The sequence below is a fragment of the Schistocerca americana genome, chromosome 7 (assembly GCF_021461395.2).
Source record: "Schistocerca americana isolate TAMUIC-IGC-003095 chromosome 7, iqSchAmer2.1, whole genome shotgun sequence".
NCBI classification, from domain to species: Eukaryota; Metazoa; Arthropoda; class Insecta; order Orthoptera; family Acrididae; genus Schistocerca; species Schistocerca americana.
Window position 1 is genome coordinate 441,120,552 of NC_060125.1, and position 23,414 is coordinate 441,143,965.

The following is a 23,414-nucleotide window of genomic DNA, read 5'->3' on the forward strand; positions in this document are numbered from 1 at the left end:
TGTAGAGGAATGATTTGCAGAAAGGGTTACAGGAGAATATGGGCTTGGGACAAGGAATGACAAGAGAAAAAACTAATTGAGTTCTGCAACAAATATCAACTAGTAATAGCGAATACTCTGTTCAAGAATCACGTGAGGAGGAGGTACACTTGGAATAGCCCGTGTGATACGGGAAGATTTCAGTTAGATTACATTGTGGTCAGTACGACTGTACTGGACACTAGACATCGAAGTTTGAATAGTTTGGCTCGAGCCCCCACGTGCTATGGCACTAAAATATATATATATATGTGTTACACTCAGCTTAGTTGAGCGGCAAAGAGATGTGGCTGGTCTCAATGTCTGGCTACGTTTTTCGTCATAGGGTGCCAGCTCACACCTGTCGTAAACTCAATTTTTAAGCTGAAATAAAATATAAAAAAACATTGCAGACAGGTATCGCGGTGAAATTTAAAATATTGAGTCACTCATGTTGATTTATAATTAGAACAAGTAGTTTATTTCTATTTTTCAGTATATTCACTAAACACTCAAAATGCAGTCTGATGGGATTTTACGCAAGGGCGGCCTTTAACAACTGATGCTACAACAGTTCACTATAAAATTCACATGTCGCGATCACCGCAGTCGAGAGGCTGTTCACAAATTCACAAAATAGACGCTTGTGTGCTCTCTTAAACCACTATATTGCGTTCCACTACTACCTCCAGATGCGCAACACGTCTGCTCTTAGCGTCGCTCAGAACCAACTCCTCCGTCATCAAGGTGGCCGCCCTGTCCACCCCCGAAACGACTGCCTCACTAAAAACAATATTTGACAAAAATTACGACTATTCTAAAACGTATATGATATATTGAAAAATATGGAAATTTTCCGGTCAATAACAATTTAAAGTCCAATTTTTTTGTATCTGCCACCGTTTTTTTTTAAAAAAAATAGTGTTCTTGTGGCGTGATTTTACTTTTCCCGGATTTTTGATACTAAACATAAGTAAACAAATAAAAATACATGCTTAATTACTCGTCTACCTTCTTTAAACTTTAGAATGCTGCCGATAGTTTTGTCTCTTCAAATTTATTTATTACCAAAAACACAGTTTCTCTCAGTCGAATCCCATATTCCGACCTCCCATTAAAAAATGGTACATGTTTTGCTCGTTGCAGCTCTACTAGCCGCATCCGTAGACACTTTGTTTATATTAATCGACCAAAGCATTGCCGAGATATTCGCTTTTGAACTTTCATAAATTTACAGTTTTTAAGACAACAATAACTTTTAAACTATCGTATATTTTTGTAGCGCGTCTAGATAATTTAGTTTTACGTATTTTTCTGTCCATGATTGCCAACTCGCATCTCTGGGTCACTCTTAGTTTTGTTTTTATCAGTTTTCACTGGCATATAAATTCCTCCAAGCGCGAAAACACGGCCATACGCGCCCCTGCCTAGCCGCTCGCCACGGCCCCGTGCTCTGCGGCGGGAAACGGACGCTCTAAACTCCAAAAATGTTCAAATGTGTGTGAAATCTTATGGGACTTAACTGCTAAGGTCAGCAGTCCCTCATCTTACACACTACTTAACCTAAATTATCCTAAGGACAAGCACACACACCTATGCCCGAGGGAGGACTCGCATCTCCGCCGGGACCTGCACCACAGTCGATGACGGCAGCGCCTTAGATCGCTCGGCTAATCCCGCGCGGCTCTAAACTCCCGCCACATTTTGTACGCTCACGGTTATCGCCACTTGCTACTCCATAGCCCAGTGCATGGTGTAGCAAGTAGCACCAAACCAAATCTGCGCCTCAGAAACGAAATAATACACAAAAATAAACTCTACATACGAGAGCAAAAAAATCGAAATGAACAAGTCCCTATATTATCTCATGCGACAGCACTTTCTACCCTATCTTAACTAAACTTACGCTAAATACATTTATTCATCAGTATTTCCATGATTCTGATATGACTGGCCAAAGGTTGTGAGTAACGAAACATAAACGTATCGAAGGTGGACCAGCAATTTTTCTTAAAGTCCTCTAAATATTGTCCTTTTTCTTTTTCTTCAATCTTTTTATTTCGATGCACTAAATTTCTTATTAGAAATTACGCAGCACATAGAGTAAGCACTACACCTTTTGCTGTATTCTGTGGTGTGTCTCTGTCCTGCATCAGTGCTGCAGCTCAGACCTCAAGCGTCATTTCTCAAGGTCTCCTGCCAGTCAGCTAACCCGATTCTACCAGGAACAAACAAAATTCATCTGATCAGTTTCCCATCAGTAAAGGCGTCTGGGTACCAAGACATTGGTAGTGTTACCATAAAATATATGCTGGCTACAGACTTTTCTTTGATTGCAACAATTTGTTCCATTCAAGAACGGAAACAGCCCAAATCTTTGCAACTGTACAACACTGAGACACGGTTTCTCTAATGAAAGTGAAACTAAGGAAATATGTGACCAGAATAGTGCTCAAATGTGTATTATGTGATGGGTTACATGCTAGGTTCCAGCAACAACCCTGTCTCTAGTTTTAACCCAAACAATAATGTAACTGCTGCTCAATGACCAATGAAAATTACAGCACTGCAAACTGAATAAAATCAAATATATAAAATACCCCGTGACACAACATAATCCACTAATCAGCCTGTATTCCCCTGAAACTAAGTAATCCTTATGATATAAACAAAAATGAAAGAAACAAATTACATACCCCCTCAAATCCAAACAGTTCTTCAATGAATACAAGAACATATTATATGAATACCATTCAATTCCATATTCTCACCAGTCAATCCCATGCTGAACTATCTCCACCAACACGCACCAAAAGAATTTGGTGTGTGACCAAATCACAATCACCACTCATGAAAAATTGAATTAATATTCGTATCATTATAAACAATCAGAAAATGCCACTCAATGTCCCTATCTCACATTCACATCCTATCATGTACACTCTTTGACATAAAACTTGACCGGCGGCCGGCCGCTTCAGAGGCTAAGTCCGCGCCGATCGCGACATGGGACAAAAAAACTAGCCAACTCGCTAATTCTCCAAGTCCGGTTATCTGCACAATCTGGCAACACTGTAGACTGCGGCACTTCCTGGAGGAAATCTTGTCCCATGATAGAGAAACTCTAGGCTGATTACCCCTGTGGTCTAGCGGTAGCGTGCGTTGTTTCTGTTCATAATGTCAGTGGATCGAGAGCAGCTGGCATAAAATATTTTTATAGCCTCTTCTGTCTGAATGCTGAAGACGTGAATGTAATGGTAGCGCAGATTCAATCTATTTCGCTTTGTGACACACCGATATCAAAATTTTATCCAGTAACGATTTTACGGCAGATTTCCTGCAGACTGTCCTCCTCTGGACGCCGTATGCGGCAAAGCTCCGGGATCCATTTGCTGGCTACTGGCAGCGGCCGTGGCGACAGCAGCGGCGCTGCACTCCCCCGTTCTTTATCGAAAGCGCCTGCTACCGCTCATCGCTTTTGATGATTTAAAACTCTTTATTATTAAATGTTGCTCCACAGAAAATTTCTACAATTTCCATTCACGCTCAAAAGCAACGGAGACAGACGCCCTGATTAGTAGGCGGGAATTATATTACATTAATCGGCAAGAGCTGAGTATGGCCCGAAATTAATTTTATAGACTGGGACGAAATTAAACCACCTCACTACATTCGATGAATTTATAAATGCTTCATACCTCGTTTCTTTTCCTTTCAAACTCAATTATTTGTGCAACTTTTGGTCAATGTTTGGATGTTTTCGTCAAGCCAGAGTGAGCGTCTGTGGTGTAAAGTGTATTACAGTTCTTGTTTCATTCCTTATGGTAAGTCTATGCGATAAACTGTGTGAATACCTTGCAATGCATGCTCTGTAGCAGTGCAGGAACACTGCACATTTGGAGTTCCATGTATGGGTTCATGAAGTATTTATTGTTGATAGGAAGTGATAGTTAAGGTCATCAGATTTAAACCAGAAAAATTTGTCGTTTTGAAGGTTTCAGAGAACGGAAAGGAATTGCTAACGCCGGTGTTAGAAAACGTCTACAGTTAAATGCTATTGCAAAAATTTAGAAGAAGGGAACTACATTAATGAACATGTGCACTTCATAAACAACCTTCTGACATGTTAGACCTATATGACGAACAAAGCTCAAATTTATATCGTTGACAGTCGGTTTGAATCTTTTCAGGGTCTATTTTACAGTGAAGCACCTTGGAATTTGCAAAGCAGAAATCCATGATATTAACTTAATTTACTAAGTCGAAATCGGACGAAGATTGATGTTTAAAGGCATTCTTCAGATTTCGCATGAGAAATTTTTACTAGCAGTTTGCAACTCCATTAATTAAAATGGAAAATAAAAGGTTGTAGTCAGCGGCTTCTACCGTGATTCGAACTGCTATGTCTTATAGTACAAGCACTGCAACGCACAAGGGAACCTCTGAGCTAACGACACACTGGCGGCCAGAGGCGGAATATAGTCACTGCGATGTTGCCTGAGCCTCAAAACGCAACCTTGAACACACGAACAGAGGAGGTGGAGATTACTGTTTTAACGTCCCGTCGACAACGATGTCATTAGAGACGGAGCACAAGCTCGGATTAGGGAAGGATGGGGAAGGAAATCGGCCGTGCCCTTCCTAAGGAACCATCCCGGCATTTGCCTGAAGCGATTTAGGGAAATCATTGAAAACCTAAATCAGGATGGCCGGGCGCGGGATTGCACCGTCGTCCTCCCGAATGCACACACTAATAGGTGTTACTTATGTGAAGAGCGCCGTTCTTGGAGTCCAGAAATTAAATATACTTTCTAATTGTGTCATCTTGCAGTGGATTATATCGTACGAGTCTTCGATGTGGAAAACGAATGTCAAATGAATTTAGCGAGGTAACGCCGACCTACACCCGGAAGTAAATGCACTATCAGAGTGTTGACAAATACTTGCTACGACGCTGCCATTTCTAGGCTCTCTGACGAGGCAGCTCTTCAGCGAAATGCTTGCCGCGATTCTCCGATACGGTTCTTCAGAGTGGAGACGCGCGCGCACGTTTGGTTTTTATGCGGCGTTCTCCCCTGATGGTTTCTGACGTCGCCTTGTGGGCTATGTATACATATGAGACATTCAATTATCATTAATCCAGAATGATAAAAGTTTCAGCTTCCGGCGTGGAAGAAGGCTGTTGACGCCGACATTATATCATTTCAACGTAGGGAAAGCAAAACGGATCATTCAATGTTTCTCATTCAACATAAAGCATGTGAGATAATTTTCCGTAACGTTCATAATCATCTAAAAATACAAACGAAGTAAAAATACACCGGAAGCTTATTCGAATTGAATATAACGCTTTGCACCTCGATGTCGAATTTGTCCACTTGCAATCTTTTGCAGCATACACATAGAATGTCATGATTACCACGAGAATGAAGAAATATGTTGGTAAGGATGGAAGCAAGAAGAGACGCAGTCAACAAATATTCTATTCCTCATGGCATTCATTTCATTTGACACGTAAGAAGAGGTAAAGCGGGAATTTACTTTCGTTAACACGAAAGATATGCCGCACATATTGATAACTCTGCGTCTTCATACGCTTCCTCCTTGAAATCTGTATGCTCTATTATATACTAAGTAGCCCGATCATTGTTTCAGTAATGTTACCCTCTTGTTTGACCCCGTAACGATGAACAGATTCCAAATGCATGTCTCCCTTCCTGGGTTGTTTTTTGTGTTTTATTGCTTGGAATTCCTGAAGCAGACCACTGTGCCTTCCCCCCTCGTGGGTTAGGTCTCAAAACTAAACCGCTTTGTGTCCAATGGTATAATTTATTCAGACAGCATCAGCATAGAACTATCAAACAAAGCCTTCCATTTACAGTTGCAGCACTCTAACCAGCACTGACCAAAGTGTAATCCACGGTCATGGTCCTAAATTACCAGCTGTCTGCTACTGTGGCAAAGTCCGTACTACACTGTCGATTCCGCAGCACCATTTTATCTGGTAACACTGTGTAGTTGCACAGTTGCGCTACCAGGTCTGTCCTCACACTGTCAACTTTATGTATCTCACTTCTCCTGTAGCGTAGATCACGAGGAGCCGAAGTAAATGAGTGTATTCTGCATGACGTAACATTCAGTATTCCCTTCTTTCATAGCCACTCTTCATGTGCATCGATACCAAATAGGAATGCGAAAACTCTTGCGAGTGAGAGAATGACAATAACAATCGTAACAAGAACAAGCAAATAATGAATGATGTTTGTTCCAACGCAGAACGAGAATGGCTTTAAATAAAAAATTCTGTATCTATATCTATATCCATATCTATTGATCTTTGAGTTGGCACAATGCAAATATATTCTTAGCATTTAGTTACTGAATTTAGTTCTGGATGTTTGCAGAGAAAAGGAAAAGTCGGTACTTCTCGCTAGTGTAATATAATGTGAACCAGCAACTACCCTTTCCTTAGAACACGACTCAAGCAGGTCCTCAAGTAGGTAGCAAGGCACTGCTGCATTCTGTTCCCTGACATTGCTCTGATGACGGTTAATGCAGATAGTTCCGATTTTCAAATACAAAACGTATTCCAGGTTAGTTCCTAGGATAGTAACATTAAATTTGCGTTGTAGACGGCACATGAACGTGACGACTATCCATATTACTCATCAATATAAAAAGACAATATTTTGAGAATTTAGCAGGATTACTCAAAATGAATTCTGAAATTGGGTGACTGACTGCACAGGTGCTAAACGTCGTCAAGAGTATACGATGTCCTAATCGCATTAGGAATATGAAGAACGTCTTCGACAGCTCGCAACTTCCACATTGCTATCTCCACCCTACTCCAGACAGCCCTCGGTGGAGTTGCACTACGTTACCGATGTTATGGAAGGCCTTCAAACCGACAACAGACCACATATTGAAAAATACAAGCGAATTCTCTTGCAGCGTGAGCTTATTGTAACTAATCTAAAAATTATTGGAGAGGAACATTGTCCTATTCAAAAAAAGTAAAATGTTACACACTGTTGACGTCAAACGGACATTATCTATGTCCTGTCTTGTGTCCCACTCATCTATAATATCAAGTGTACTATGAAAATGATTATATATAATGGATGATAGGGTAATGCATTGATACCAGATGGTGGGGGCCGGCCGGTGTGGCCGTGCGGTTCTAGGCGCTTCAGTCTGGAACCGCGTGCCCGCTACGGTCGCAGGTTCGAATCCTGCCTCGGGCATGGATGTGAGTGATGTCCTTAGGTTAGTTAGGTTTAAGCAGTTCTAAGTTCTAGGGGACTGATGACCTTAGAAGTTAAGTCCCATAGTGCTCAGGGCCATCTGAACCATTTGAACTATTTAACACAAAATGACATTAAAAATTAAAGTTATTCACGAGCAGCTAGTTGAGAATATGTATGAACATTAAATGACACGACGAACTGAAATAATATGACGAAGAGTTCAGCGCTCACTGGGAATAGAGCCCCACACATATCGTTGTTGACTACACACAAAGAGACGTCAGCTACCGAATTTTTCTCCACCAGCTGCTCAGAATAGCATCTTGAACTTACAGTCATCTCGCAAATAGCTCTGTGTCTCACTGGGAGTTAAAAACATCAGATATCGTTAGTGTTGACAACGAATGAAAATACATTAAAAATCTAAATTATTATCCACCAGCAGATAGATGTTCTCATGATAGAGCTTGATAATACATAATTAAATCTTTAGTGCCTGGCCAGGATTCGATCCCATTCACGCGTAATATGTGAAGGTGTTGAGGAATCTGCAGTTTTGAACAAACAACAAATTGTAGCCGAGCTGTATTGCCACGAAGGGATCAAATTCCGCGTTAAGGGTGGTCTGAGTTGCATTCCCAGTTTAGAACCAATTTTATCGACATACAGAAGCTCAAATAAAAGATGGAATAAGTGTCCTGTGACCATACATAGCGTTTGTGTCGTCACTTGAAATAAATAACTAGTATAAGAAAGGTTACTGGTGATAGAGTTTCTACATGTCGCCACTCCAGACTTTATTGTGGTTCAACCTACCGTCTACTTGGTAAAGAAGGAATATCATCTTCAATGTGAATTTTCAGACCACGCAGCCATTGTATCTCCTTCACTTGGTGTAGCCAGGAGAGAATGGAATCTGTCTCTCCCTATCTAAAATCATTGACGGAAGTGGGAATCGAACCCAGACCATAAGTATAACAACCTACCATCCGTCCAACAGACCACGAAATCCTCTTCTCTGCGATTCATTTTTCTATCGTAACGCAGTTGCGCCACACTGGATGAGAATTCTGACACACAGGCTCCCTGTAGTAATTTGCAGCATGTTCAGTAAATTCATTTACTTGGTTGACCGAATCACCATGAACTAGCTGCCTCGGCTACCCAGTGCATACATTCGACTATTTTGTAATCACAGAAATAAAATCACGTAACTGCCACCTACACACAACTGCCAACAGTGTAGGATGCAGAAGTTTAAATAGGAAGTGTTCCTTTCCACTTGAGCTATTCTATTGCGCTATCTGTTACTAGAAAACGTCGTTCAGTCCAAAAGAAAAGCTGTAACTGTTTGTCTCTCAGAAGTCAAGACCTGGCCATATGCATAATCTCACAGTGCTGTGGAATCCAAAAGTTCTGGAGGAATAGTTGCCGAGCTCTGGAGCTGCTGTAGCTACGTGTCAGCTTGTAGCATAGATAAGATGTCGCGAGTTCGAATACATTCAGTGCTACGTTTTTTAAAACGCAATTCTGCTCTCTGCTGAAGGTATCAATCTAATGGAATTTTGAACATAATTCCCTCACTTCTCAACCCAAAGTAGTCGCATGTGGAAAAAGGGCTAACTACTGTGACATTTTGTTCTATTCAGGTTTAATAGACAGCAGGCAGCAGATGCATCTCGAAGATGTGCAGGGAGAGCGCATCGTGCCATAATATGTCAGAAAAGTATTTTCTACATTAGCCGTCGTGTGGTAGTGATATTTTATTCTTCTTCAAACTTTGTTTGACAGCTTTAACTCAGAACAAGTTTTCTACATGCATGTAATCAATAAACTGCATGTGCATTGTCAGACTGTCATAGGTAACATCTGAGAATTCGCATATATCGTTGATGATTAATTTCTCTCTCATGTTTACTATTGTTTTAATAACACTACAGGAAACGTTACGAAAATTGTGCACTGTATTATAAGAAATGAAATAAAACTAACCATGATAACCTTACGATGAAAGTATCTGTACACAAGCATGCCTCTATCGACACGAATTAGTAAAATACTACTCACTTAGATTTTGATTTGGTCTGTGTTTAATTGGTATGCTGTGTCATACTCAAGAGGTATGCAAATGTGGCATTTCAGAAATACAGTTACGTATTCCTAGAAACCCAAAATTCGCTTGTCAGCAGCGGAAAGAGGCCTTACCTGTTGTGCAGCATTGTAAGTTTTTCAACATTGCACTATGAGCTGAAAGCATTTTCTTGCGATTTCCTTATTGATGTTTGATCTGACTGCTTGTAGCTCTTTCACAGAAGGGATAAAAACGTTACAGTCAGTGAGACTGGAACTGCGAACCGAAACAGACGCTTTTTCACAGGTCAGCACGTTACCACAGAGCTGGCGAGGAGGTATGGGTCTTTGCTTCCTATTACGAGGGCAATAGTAACTAGAACTCGTAAACCGCTATTTGAAGGTCGAGATTAGTTGCGGTTTCCACCTGCAACGACTTTCCTGGGCTGAAAACCGTAAATTTTCAATCTTTTGTTACCCTTCAAGCGATAATAACTCAGATTATTCAATGGAAATGACAGGTAAAATCAAGTGAACTTTGAGGCTTAATTCCGTGCACACCAGGAAGTAACTCGTCGATCACAGAGTTGCCAAACATACTTTGCCTTGTTGCCAAATCTCAGTTACAGTACCAGCAGGAAGAAGACGAACCGATGTGATCCTACAGCGGTCTGGGAAGTGACCATAGCTGGTGTCTCCAAGTCACGGCTGCTACCGCCTGGAATACGTAATGCGTCTGATTCGCTTTCTGTAACTAGGTTTAGGGACTGGAGCGTAGTTACTAATAATACTCAGAACTGACTGCAAACTGAGCATCATAAATCAGTAACTCTCATTGTTGTTTTTATATTTCTTTCGTAAGTGTACTCAAAACTAAGAAAGTCATTCACAGGCGTTTTCGTGCCTCGCTGATAGTCGAGCACAACATACAAATAAAAAATAAAAAAGAATGTGTGTGTGTGTGTGTGTGTGTGTGTGTGTGTGTGTGTGTGAGAGAGAGAGAGAGAGAGAGAGAGAGAGAGAGAGAGAGAGAGAGAGAGAGAGAGAGAGAGAGAGAGAGAGAAATAGAGATAAACAAAAAGCAATGAGAGAGAGTGTAAAAAATTGTTGTAAAGAAATTGAATCATGGTATTTAAAGAAATCTTTCATTAGAATGACACGTTCCACATCATTACGAAATGTCGTATTCATGATCTATGGAACAAGAGTTAATCTAATGTAACCTAATGTAATCTAATCACATCATATTGATGATTAGCCATGAAGAGTCATGAATTACCGAAATTTTGGCCAATATCAGTAACCATATCTAAACTTGAAAATAAAAGACGACAATTTTTGTAATAAACCGCGACTCCTATCAAGACCCTTTCGTCCCTGTTATCTAACCACGAAAGATGTCTGATATACCTCCATTCTGAAGTAACAAAGTGTGCATGCATTTAAAGATGAAGTGCATGATGTGAAGTTCTGTGACGGAGATACGAACCCAACACGTAATCCGATTGTTAACTAAGAAAAATCAAATGTTGCGTATCGGTTTTTCTTACGAGCCGCTAGGTCTCTGAATCTAAAGTAAGGATGCAAACTTTTGTGCCTAAGCGACAATCGAACTGCACACCTACCGTGCATCCACGAATATAGCTTAAGTATCAGTTGCTTACTCATGAACAGTAAGAGGTGTGCGTGTTTGACCAGAAATAACGACACCTGTTGCGATTGTTGGAAACACATGAACAGACATTGAAATTGCGCGTTAATTTTCACTAGCAGGTGGGTGTGCACTTGATAAAGCTAGAAATGAAATTATGAATATTTTTGTACTGGATCAGGTTTCAGACCCACATACTTACCTTTGGAGGAGACCTAGAGAAGATTGCAGTCTTGGGAAAAGGAACGAAATGACTGAACTATACTGTTCCGAGAGATTCAGATCCTCGAAAGAGGAGATACGAATTCGAATCACAGTCCAGCACCAAATTTTTAAACGTCTCTAGTTCAATCAAGTACAAGTAAAATAAGAGCCCTGTCCCTTTAAATGGCTATCGGTTCATCAAATAAAATAAAATTTTCTAATGTAAGTAAGCTTACTGGCGACTGTTTTTCTGTTTACCATAACTTCCGCTGTGTCATTTCCCAACGTAAACCGGCTCTGCCCAGTTGCTAATGAAGGAACGTGATGCGTGATGTTTAATGCGGATTCTGGATTATAACGTCTTTCTCTTGAGGTTACCAGAGGTAAAATAAATCTGTTTGTGCCTCTTAAAAGCAAATGCCTGAACCCACGCATTGCACCTGTGATAGCTCGTGCCACCATACCATTGTGGCCACATTACCCAGCCCCAAGAGTGTGCTGTAACGGATGATGTGCTTAGCTTACAAAATTAGTCACGGTGGAAAAAATGCGAGTCTATTAAATGGTCAAGTAGAAGCAAGCTTCTGACGCAGAGATTATGCTATTCTCATGTCGGCAGGATGTAAAGACTCTTCTAGGCATCATAGGCTGGATGTGAAGCCATTTTGATTTTTCACAAATTCAGCAAATTTCTTAGTTCGAGAAAATCCACTGTGAAGTGTGAAGTTGCCGGATAATTCGATTATTACTGTTATTATTACTATCATTCTATTCATACCGCTGCTGTAACACAAGTGCTTGAACATCATTTAATGCCTTTTGGTCACTATAGATGTAGTTTCCCAAGAACAGGTTCTTTTCCTGTCTACGGAATCCTTTTCATGTTAATATCAAGCACCAGCAATTACTCGTAGATTACTTTAAAACTAAAGTAATTGACGAAGACGTTACTTGGTAACAAAAACGCACTGCCTTTCTTCATTTACTTTCGCCTAGAAATGGCTATCGAGTACTGACAAACTAAAAGGCAAGAGATCTTACTGCCTTCCGATATACGTTGCTGTTAGTTCTTCCACATGATTTGGTCGACATGACCTGTTTCAAGTTGTGTATGACAGACAGTGTTTTAGAAAATCTATTGTTTCCCTTTGAAATAAACCGAAGTATTTTCATTCTAAGCTGTCCAAGTACAAAATTTTCGCAATATTAGTTCAAATTTAATATTCGCTCCTATAATGTAGGAAAGTATTTCACAGTCGCAAAACTCGCATCCGAAACGTTAACCTTACACTTAGTCGCTGACCATAAATTCTAGCTCAGAGTGACACCAGTTTAAATAACCTAATGTAGCGAAGACTGTTTGCCAGTGCTCTTTCTCACCGGAAAATACGCAATTCACTCATTTGGCTCCATAAGTACACTGTAACAGTAATTTCTGTGTGAAATTTGTCAGTAAGCTTTTGCCTTCCAACCGGCAAAATACGGCAGAGTACGGCCGGTAAACAATTCACAAACCACGATTTAGTGCCAATAAGACGATTTCTTTAAACATTGTCGAAGCTGAGGAAATTAGTTTCTGCTTAAATCGTCTTAAGCAGCAACGTTCACAGATATCTCAAATAGGAAAAAGCTGAATATCCAGGTACGAAGGTTGTAAAACAAACTTCCCACAGTTTGTGTCAGGTTGATCTTTTCGTCTGATAACACTGCTTAAGTATTTTGTCTAAGAGGTATCACAAGTAGTATCCCTGTAGCTGTGGGAATCATTGGTTGAAAACGAGTTTAACACCAATGGGTACAGTGCTGCTAAATTTTCACAATTATTATCAACCTAAGTCTGAGTTCATCCACAAACTGAGGCGTATTTATAATATTGGAGCTAGACTGTGTATCCTTGTCTTTCTTGAGTGGTCATTGGAAGGCGTTTACACACACTTATACAATACTATGAATACTTCAAAATGGTTCAAATGGCTCTGAGCACTATGGGACTTAACATCCATGGTCATCAGTCCCCTAGAACTTAGAACTACTTAAACCTAACTAACCTAAGGACATCACACAACACCCAGCCATCACGAGGCAGAGAAAATCCCTGACCCCGCCGGGAATCGAACCCGGGAACCCGTGCGTGCGAAGCGAGAACGCTACCGCACGACCACGAGATGCGGGCTATGAATACTTCGAACGCTATGGTTAACGTTGCTCTCATAAACTACTTTTTTTTTTAAATTCTTCTGGGTCTTCAGCGTGCAATATGTGTTGTAGATACAGTCTCAGACCAAAAAATTGACCGCCGAGTCGTTCACGTAAGGTGGACAATACAGTCGTGCTCCTCTCAGATTTCTATGTCTGGCAATATGCTCGATCTAGCAACATGTAGACTGCGGCACTTCCAAGAGGAAGTCTTGACTCCAGTCTTAGTACATTACTCTTGACTACGACCGTAGTCTTGAGGTAAAACGCGAGACCAGCTAATATGATATTGTAGATTCGCTTGAATTACACTCATAGCTTCAGCACCGAGAGGAAAGGGGCGATAAATATTTTGTCGATATGTGCTTTCGGTCGCCAGACGTCATATTAGCTGGTCTCGCGTTTTACCTGAAGACTACGGTCGTGTTCCAGCAGCGGTATGAATAAAATGATAGTAATAATAACAGTAATAATCGAATTATCCGGCAACTTCACACTTCACAGTGGATTTTCTCGAACTAAGAAATTTGCTGAATTTGTGAAAAATCAAAATGGCTTCACATCCAGCCTATGATGCCTAGAAGAGTCTTTACATCCTGCCGACATGAGAATAGCATAATCTCTGCGTCAGAAGCTTGCTTCTACTTGACCATTTAATAGACTCGCATTTTTTCCACCGTGACTAATTTTGTAAGCTAAGCACATCATCCGTTACAGCACACTCTTGGGGCTGGGTAATGTGGCCACAATGGTATGGTGGCACGAGCTATCACAGGTGCAATGCGTGGGTTCAGGCATTTGCTTTTAAGAGGCACAAACAGATTTATTTTACCTCTGGTAACCTCAAGAGAAAGACGTTATAATCCAGAATCCGCATTAAACATCACGTTCCTTCATTAGCAACTGGGCAGAGCCGGTTTACGTTGGGAAATGACACAGCGGAAGTCATGGTAAACAGAAATACAGTCGCCAGTAAGCTTACTTACATTAGAAAATTTTATTTTATTTGATGAACCGATAGCCATTTAAAGGGACAGGGCACTTAGTTTACTTGTACTTGATTGAACTAGAGACGTTAAAAATTTGGTGCTGGACTGTGATTCGAATTCGTATCTCCTCTTTCGAGGATCTGAATCTCTCGGAACAGTATAGTTCAGTCATTTCGTTCCTTTTCCCAAGACTGCAATCTTCTCTAGGTCTCCTCCAAAGGTAAGTATGTGGGTCTGAAACCTGATCCAGTACAAAAATATTCATAATTTCATTTCTAGCTTTATCAAGTGCACACCCACCTGCTAGTGAAAATTAACGCGCAATTTCAATGTCTGTTCATGTGTTTCCAACAATCGCAACAGGTGTCGTTATTTCTGGTCAAACACGCACACCTCTTACTGTTCATGAGTAAGCAACTGATACTTAAGCTATATTCGTGGATGCACGGTAGGTGTGCAGTTCGATTGTCGCTTAGGCACAAAAGTTTGCATCCTTACTTTAGATTCAGAGACCTAGCGGCTCGTAAGAAAAACCGATACGTAACATTTGATTTTTCTTAGTTAACAATCGGATTACGTGTTGGGTTCGTATCTCCGTCACAGAACTTCACATCATGCACTTCATCTTTAAATGCATGCACACTTTGTTACTTCAGAATGGAGGTATATCAGACATCTTTCGTGGTTAGATAACAGGGACGAAAGGGTCTTGATAGGAGTCGCGGTTTATTACAAAAATTGTCGTCTTTTATTTTCAAGTTTAGATATGGTTACTGATATTGGCCAAAATTTCGGTAATTCATGACTCTTCATGGCTAATCATCAATATGATGTGATTAGATTACATTAGGTTACATTAGATTAACTCTTGTTCCATAGATCATGAATACGACATTTCGTAATGATGTGGAACGTGTCATTCTAATGAAAGATTTCTTTAAATACCATGATTCAATTTCTTTAAAACAATTTTTTACACTCTCTCTCATTGCTTTTTGTTTCTCACACACACACACACACACACACTCTCGCACCCGCACCCGCACCCTCACCCTCACCCTCACCCTCACCCTCACCCTCACCCTCACCCTCACCCTCACCCTCACCCTCACCCTCACCCGCACCCTCACCCTCACCCTCACCCGCACCCTCACCCTCACCCTCACCCGCACCCTCACCCTCACCCTCACCCGCACTCTCACCCTCACCCGCACTCTCACCCTCACCCGCACTCTCACCCTCACCCGCACTCTCACCCTCACCCGCACTCTCACCCTCACCCGCACTCTCACCCTCACCCGCACTCTCACCCTCACCCGCACTCTCACCCTCACCCGCACTCTCACCCTCACCCGCACTCTCACCCTCACCCGCACTCTCACCCTCACCCGCACTCTCACCCTCACCCGCACTCTCACCCTCACCCGCACTCTCACCCTCACCCGCACTCTCACCCTCACCCGCACTCTCACCCTCACCCGCACTCTCACCCTCACCCGCACTCTCACCCTCACCCGCACTCTCACCCTCACCCGCACTCTCACTCTCACCCGCACTCTCACTCTCACCCGCACTCTCACTCTCACCCGCACTCTCACTCTCACCCGCACTCTCACTCTCACCCGCACTCTCACTCTCACCCGCACTCTCACTCTCACCCGCACTCTCACTCTCACCCGCACTCTCACTCTCACCCGCACTCTCACTCTCACCCGCACTCTCACTCTCACCCGCACTCTCACTCTCACCCGCACTCTCACTCTCACCCGCACTCTCACTCTCACCCGCACTCTCACTCTCACCCGCACTCTCACTCTCACCCGCACTCTCACTCTCACCCGCACTCTCACTCTCACCCGCACTCTCACTCTCACCCGCACTCTCACTCTCACCCGCACTCTCACTCTCTCACACACACACACACACACACACACATTCTTTTTTATTTTTTATTTGTATGTTGTGCTCGTGTATCAGCGAGGCACGAAAACGCCTGTGAATGACTTTCTTAGTTTTGAGTACACTTACGAAAGAAATATAAAAACAACAATGAGAGTTACTGATTTATGATGCTCAGTTTGCAGTCAGTTCTGAGTATTATTAGTAACTACGCTCCAGTCCCTAAACCTAGTTACAGAAAGCGAATCAGACGCATTACGTATTCCAGGCGGTAGCAGCCGTGACTTGGAGACACCAGCTATGGTCACTTCCCAGACCGCTGTAGGATCACATCGGTTCGTCTTCTTCCTGCTGGTACTGTAACTGAGATTTGGCAACAAGGCAAAGTATGTTTGGCAACTCTGTGATCGACGAGTTACTTCCTGGTGTGCACGGAATTAAGCCTCAAAGTTCACTTGATTTTACCTGTCATTTCCATTGAATAATCTGAGTTATTATCGCTTGAAGGGTAACAAAAGATTGAAAATTTACGGTTTTCAGCCCAGGAAAGTCGTTGCAGGTGGAAACCGCAACTAATCTCGACCTTCAAATAGCGGTTTACGAGTTCTAGTTACTATTGCCCTCGTAATAGGAAGCAAAGACCCATACCTCCTCGCCAGCTCTGTGGTAACGTGCTGACCTGTGAAAAAGCGTCTGTTTCGGTTCGCAGTTCCAGTCTCACTGACTGTAACGTTTTTATCCCTTCTGTGAAAGAGCTACAAGCAGTCAGATCAAACATCAATAAGGAAATCGCAAGAAAATGCTTTCAGCTCATAGTGCAATGTTGAAAAACTTACAATGCTGCACAACAGGTAAGGCCTCTTTCCGCTGCTGACAAGCGAATTTTGGGTTTCTAGGAATACGTAACTGTATTTCTGAAATGCCACATTTGCATACCTCTTGAGTATGACACAGCATACCAATTAAACACAGACCAAATCAAAATCTAAGTGAGTAGTATTTTACTAATTCGTGTCGATAGAGGCATGCTTGTGTACAGATACTTTCATCGTAAGGTTATCATGGTTAGTTTTATTTCATTTCTTATAATACAGTGCACAATTTTCGTAACGTTTCCTGTAGTGTTATTAAAACAATAGTAAACATGAGAGAGAAATTAATCATCAACGATATATGCGAATTCTCAGATGTTACCTATGACAGTCTGACAATGCACATGCAGTTTATTGATTACATGCATGTAGAAAACTTGTTCTGAGTTAAAGCTGTCAAACAAAGTTTGAAGAAGAATAAAATATCACTACCACACGACGGCTAATGTAGAAAATACTTTTCTGACATATTATGGCACGATGCGCTCTCCCTGCACATCTTCGAGATGCATCTGCTGCCTGCTGTCTATTAAACCTGAATAGAACAAAATGTCACAGTAGTTAGCCCTTTTTCCACATGCGACTACTTTGGGTTGAGAAGTGAGGGAATTATGTTCAAAATTCCATTAGATTGATACCTTCAGCAGAGAGCAGAATTGCGTTTTAAAAAACGTAGCACTGAATGTATTCGAACTCGCGACATCTTATCTATGCTACAAGCTGACACGTAGCTACAGCAGCTCCAGAGCTCGGCAACTATTCCTCCAGAACTTTTGGATTCCACAGCACTGTGAGATTATGCATATGGCCAGGTCTTGACTTCTGAGAGACAAACAGTTACAGCTTTTCTTTTGGACTGAACGACGTTTTCTAGTAACAGATAGCGCAATAGAATAGCTCAAGTGGAAAGGAACACTTCCTATTTAAACTTCTGCATCCTACACTGTTGGCAGTTGTGTGTAGGTGGCAGTTACGTGATTTTATTTCTGTGATTACAAAATAGTCGAATGTATGCACTGGGTAGCCGAGGCAGCTAGTTCATGGTGATTCGGTCAACCAAGTAAATGAATTTACTGAACATGCTGCAAATTACTACAGGGAGCCTGTGTGTCAGAATTCTCATCCAGTGTGGCGCAACTGCGTTACGATAGAAAAATGAATCGCAGAGAAGAGGATTTCGTGGTCTGTTGGACGGATGGTAGGTTGTTATACTTATGGTCTGGGTTCGATTCCCACTTCCGTCAATGATTTTAGATAGGGAGAGACAGATTCCATTCTCTCCTGGCTACACCAAGTGAAGGAGATACAATGGCTGCGTGGTCTGAAAATTCACATTGAAGATGATATTCCTTCTTTACCAAGTAGACGGTAGGTTGAACCACAATAAAGTCTGGAGTGGCGACATGTAGAAACTCTATCACCAGTAACCTTTCTTATACTAGTTATTTATTTCAAGTGACGACACAAACGCTATGTATGGTCACAGGACACTTATTCCATCTTTTATTTGAGCTTCTGTATGTCGATAAAATTGGTTCTAAACTGGGAATGCAACTCAGACCACCCTTAACGCGGAATTTGATCCCTTCGTGGCAATACAGCTCGGCTACAATTTGTTGTTTGTTCAAAACTGCAGATTCCTCAACACCTTCACATATTACGCGTGAATGGGATCGAATCCTGGCCAGGCACTAAAGATTTAATTATGTATTATCAAGCTCTATCATGAGAACATCTATCTGCTGGTGGATAATAATTTAGATTTTTAATGTATTTTCATTCGTTGTCAACACTAACGATATCTGATGTTTTTAACTCCCAGTGAGACACAGAGCTATTTGCGAGATGACTGTAAGTTCAAGATGCTATTCTGAGCAGCTGGTGGAGAAAAATTCGGTAGCTGACGTCTCTTTGTGTGTAGTCAACAACGATATGTGTGGGGCTCTATTCCCAGTGAGCGCTGAACTCTTCGTCATATTATTTCAGTTCGTCGTGTCATTTAATGTTCATACATATTCTCAACTAGCTGCTCGTGAATAACTTTAATTTTTAATGTCATTTTGTGTTAAATAGTTCAAATGGTTCAGATGGCCCTGAGCACTATGGGACTTAACTTCTAAGGTCATCAGTCCCCTAGAACTTAGAACTGCTTAAACCTAACTAACCTAAGGACATCACTCACATCCATGCCCGAGGCAGGATTCGAACCTGCGACCGTAGCGGGCACGCGGTTCCAGACTGAAGCGCCTAGAACCGCACGGCCACACCGGCCGGCCCCCACCATCTGGTATCAATGCATTACCCTATCATCCATTATATATAATCATTTTCATAGTACACTTGATATTATAGATGAGTGGGACACAAGACAGGACATAGATAATGTCCGTTTGACGTCAACAGTGTGTAACATTTTACTTTTTTTGAATAGGACAATGTTCCTCTCCAATAATTTTTAGATTAGTTACAATAAGCTCACGCTGCAAGAGAATTCGCTTGTATTTTTCAATATGTGGTCTGTTGTCGGTTTGAAGGCCTTCCATAACATCGGTAACGTAGTGCAACTCCACCGAGGGCTGTCTGGAGTAGGGTGGAGATAGCAATGTGAAAGTTGCGAGCTGTCGAAGACGTTCTTCATATTCCTAATGCGATTAGGACATCGTATACTCTTGACGACGTTTAGCACCTGTGCAGTCAGTCACCCAATTTCAGAATTCATTTTGAGTAATCCTGCTAAATTCTCAAAATATTGTCTTTTTATATTGATGAGTAATATGGATAGTCGTCACGTTCATGTGCCGTCTACAACGCAAATTTAATGTTGCTATCCTAGGAACTAACCTGGAATACGTTTTGTATTTGAAAATCGGAACTATCTGCATTAACCGTCATCAGAGCAATGTCAGGGAACAGAATGCAGCAGTGCCTTGCTACCTACTTGAGGACCTGCTTGAGTCGTGTTCTAAGGAAAGGGTAGTTGCTGGTTCACATTATATTACACTAGCGAGAAGTACCGACTTTTCCTTTTCTCTGCAAACATCCAGAACTAAATTCAGTAACTAAATGCTAAGAATATATTTGCATTGTGCCAACTCAAAGATCAATAGATATGGATATAGATATAGATACAGAATTTTTTATTTAAAGCCATTCTCGTTCTGCGTTGGAACAAACATCATTCATTATTTGCTTGTTCTTGTTACGATTGTTATTGTCATTCTCTCACTCGCAAGAGTTTTCGCATTCCTATTTGGTATCGATGCACATGAAGAGTGGCTATGAAAGAAGGGAATACTGAATGTTACGTCATGCAGAATACACTCATTTACTTCGGCTCCTCGTGATCTACGCTACAGGAGAAGTGAGATACATAAAGTTGACAGTGTGAGGACAGACCTGGTAGCGCAACTGTGCAACTACACAGTGTTACCAGATAAAATGGTGCTGCGGAATCTACAGTGTAGTACGGACTTTGCCACAGTAGCAGACAGCTGGTAATTTAGGACCATGACCGTGGATTACACTTTGGTCAGTGCTGGTTAGAGTGCTGCAACTGTAAATGGAAGGCTTTGTTTGATAGTTCTATGCTGATGCTGTCTGAATAAATTATACCATTGGACACAAAGCGGTTTAGTTTTGAGACCTAACCCACGAGGGGGGAAGGCACAGTGGTCTGCTTCAGGAATTCCAAGCAATAAAACACAAAAAACAACCCAGGAAGGGAGACATGCATTTGGAATCTGTTCATCTGTCTGAATAAATTATACCATTGGACACAAAGCGGTTTAGTTTTGAGACCTAACCCACGAGGGGGGAAGGCACAGTGGTCTGCTTCAGGAATTCCAAGCAATAAAACACAAAAAACAACCCAGGAAGGGAGACATGCATTTGGAATCTGTTCATCGTTACGGGGTCAAACAAGAGGGTAACATTACTGAAACAATGATCGGGCTACTTAGTATATAATAGAGCATACAGATTTCAAGGAGGAAGCGTATGAAGACGCAGACTTCCTCGTTATCAATATGTGCGGCATATCTTTCGTGTTAACGAAAGTAAATTCCCGCTTTACCTCTTCTTACGTGTCAAATGAAATGAATGCCATGAGGAATAGAATATTTGTTGACTGCGTCTCTTCTTGCTTCCATCCTTACCAACATATTTCTTCATTCTCGTGGTAATCATGACATTCTATGTGTATGCTGCAAAAGATTGCAAGTGGACAAATTCGACATCGAGGTGCAAAGCGTTATATTCAATTCGAATAAGCTTCCGGTGTATTTTTACTTCGTTTGTATTTTTAGATGATTATGAACGTTACGGAAAATTATCTCACATGCTTTATGTTGAATGAGAAACATTGAATGATCCGTTTTGCTTTCCCTACGTTGAAATGATATAATGTCGGCGTCAACAGCCTTCTTCCACGCCGGAAGCTGAAACTTTTATCATTCTGGATTAATGATAATTGAATGTCTCATATGTATACATAGCCCACAAGGCGACGTCAGAAACCATCAGGGGAGAACGCCGCATAAAAACCAAACGTGCGCGCGCGTCTCCACTCTGAAGAACCGTATCGGAGAATCGCGGCAAGCATTTCGCTGAAGAGCTGCCTCGTCAGAGAGCCTAGAAATGGCAGCGTCGTAGCAAGTATTTGTCAACACTCTGATAGTGCATTTACTTCCGGGTGTAGGTCGGCGTTACCTCGCTAAATTCATTTGACATTCGTTTTCCACATCGAAGACTCGTACGATATAATCCACTGCAAGATGACACAATTAGAAAGTATATTTAATTTCTGGACTCCAAGAACGGCGCTCTTCACATAAGTAACACCTATTAGTGTGTGCATTCGGGAGGACGACGGTGCAATCCCGCGCCCGGCCATCCTGATTTAGGTTTTCAATGATTTCCCTAAATCGCTTCAGGCAAATGCCGGGATGGTTCCTTAGGAAGGGCACGGCCGATTTCCTTCCCCATCCTTCCCTAATCCGAGCTTGTGCTCCGTCTCTAATGACATCGTTGTCGACGGGACGTTAAAACAGTAATCTCCACCTCCTCTGTTCGTGTGTTCAAGGTTGCGTTTTGAGGCTCAGGCAACATCGCAGTGACTATATTCCGCCTCTGGCCGCCAGTGTGTCGTTAGCTCAGAGGTTCCCTTGTGCGTTGCAGTGCTTGTACTATAAGACATAGCAGTTCGAATCACGGTAGAAGCCGCTGACTACAACCTTTTATTTTCCATTTTAATTAATGGAGTTGCAAACTGCTAGTAAAAATTTCTCATGCGAAATCTGAAGAATGCCTTTAAACATCAATCTTCGTCCGATTTCGACTTAGTAAATTAAGTTAATATCATGGATTTCTGCTTTGCAAATTCCAAGGTGCTTCACTGTAAAATAGACCCTGAAAAGATTCAAACCGACTGTCAACGATATAAATTTGAGCTTTGTTCGTCATATAGGTCTAACATGTCAGAAGGTTGTTTATGAAGTGCAGATGTTCATTAATGTAGTTCCCTTCTTCTAAATTTTTGCAATAGCATTTAACTGTAGACGTTTTCTAACATCGGCGTTAGCAATTCCTTTCCGTTCTCTGAAACCTTCAAAACGACAAATTTTTCTGGTTTAAATCTGATGACCTTAACTATCACTTCCTATCAACAATAAATACTTCATGAACCCATACATGGAACTCCAAATGTGCAGTGTTCCTGCACTGCTACAGAGCATGCATTGCAAGGTATTCACACAGTTTATCGCATAGACTTACCATAAGGAATGAAACAAGAACTGTAATACACTTTACACCACAGACGCTCACTCTGGCTTGACGAAAACATCCAAACATTGACCAAAAGTTGCACAAATAATTGAGTTTGAAAGGAAAAGAAACGAGGTATGAAGCATTTATAAATTCATCGAATGTAGTGAGGTGGTTTAATTTCGTCCCAGTCTATAAAATTAATTTCGGGCCATACTCAGCTCTTGCCGATTATTGTAATATAATTCCCGCCTACTAATCAGGGCGTCTGTCTCCGTTGCTTTTGAGCGTGAATGGAAATTGTAGAAATTTTCTGTGAAGCAACATTTAATAATAAAGAGTTTTAAATCATCAAAAGCGATGAGCGGTAGCGGGCGCTTTCGATAAAGAACGGGGGAGTGCAGCGCCGCTGCTGTCGCCACGGCCGCTGCCAGTAGCCAGCAAATGGATCCCGGAGCTTTGCCGCATACGGCGTCCAGAGGAGGACAGTCTGCAGGAAATC

At 41.6% G+C, this 23,414-nt stretch overlaps 1 protein-coding gene across 1 annotated transcript in view; it reads right to left on the reverse strand.

The window, feature by feature from the left end:
* The window catches only part of LOC124622990 (spore wall protein 2-like), a 132,134-nt gene that overhangs the window by 107,589 nt on the left and 1,131 nt on the right, over nt 1-23,414 (reverse strand). The window contains exon 2 of the mRNA XM_047148779.1: nt 15,431-16,241. Coding sequence (XP_047004735.1) covers nt 15,431-16,241 — 811 coding nt within the window. The remainder of the gene's footprint in view (nt 1-15,430; nt 16,242-23,414) is intronic.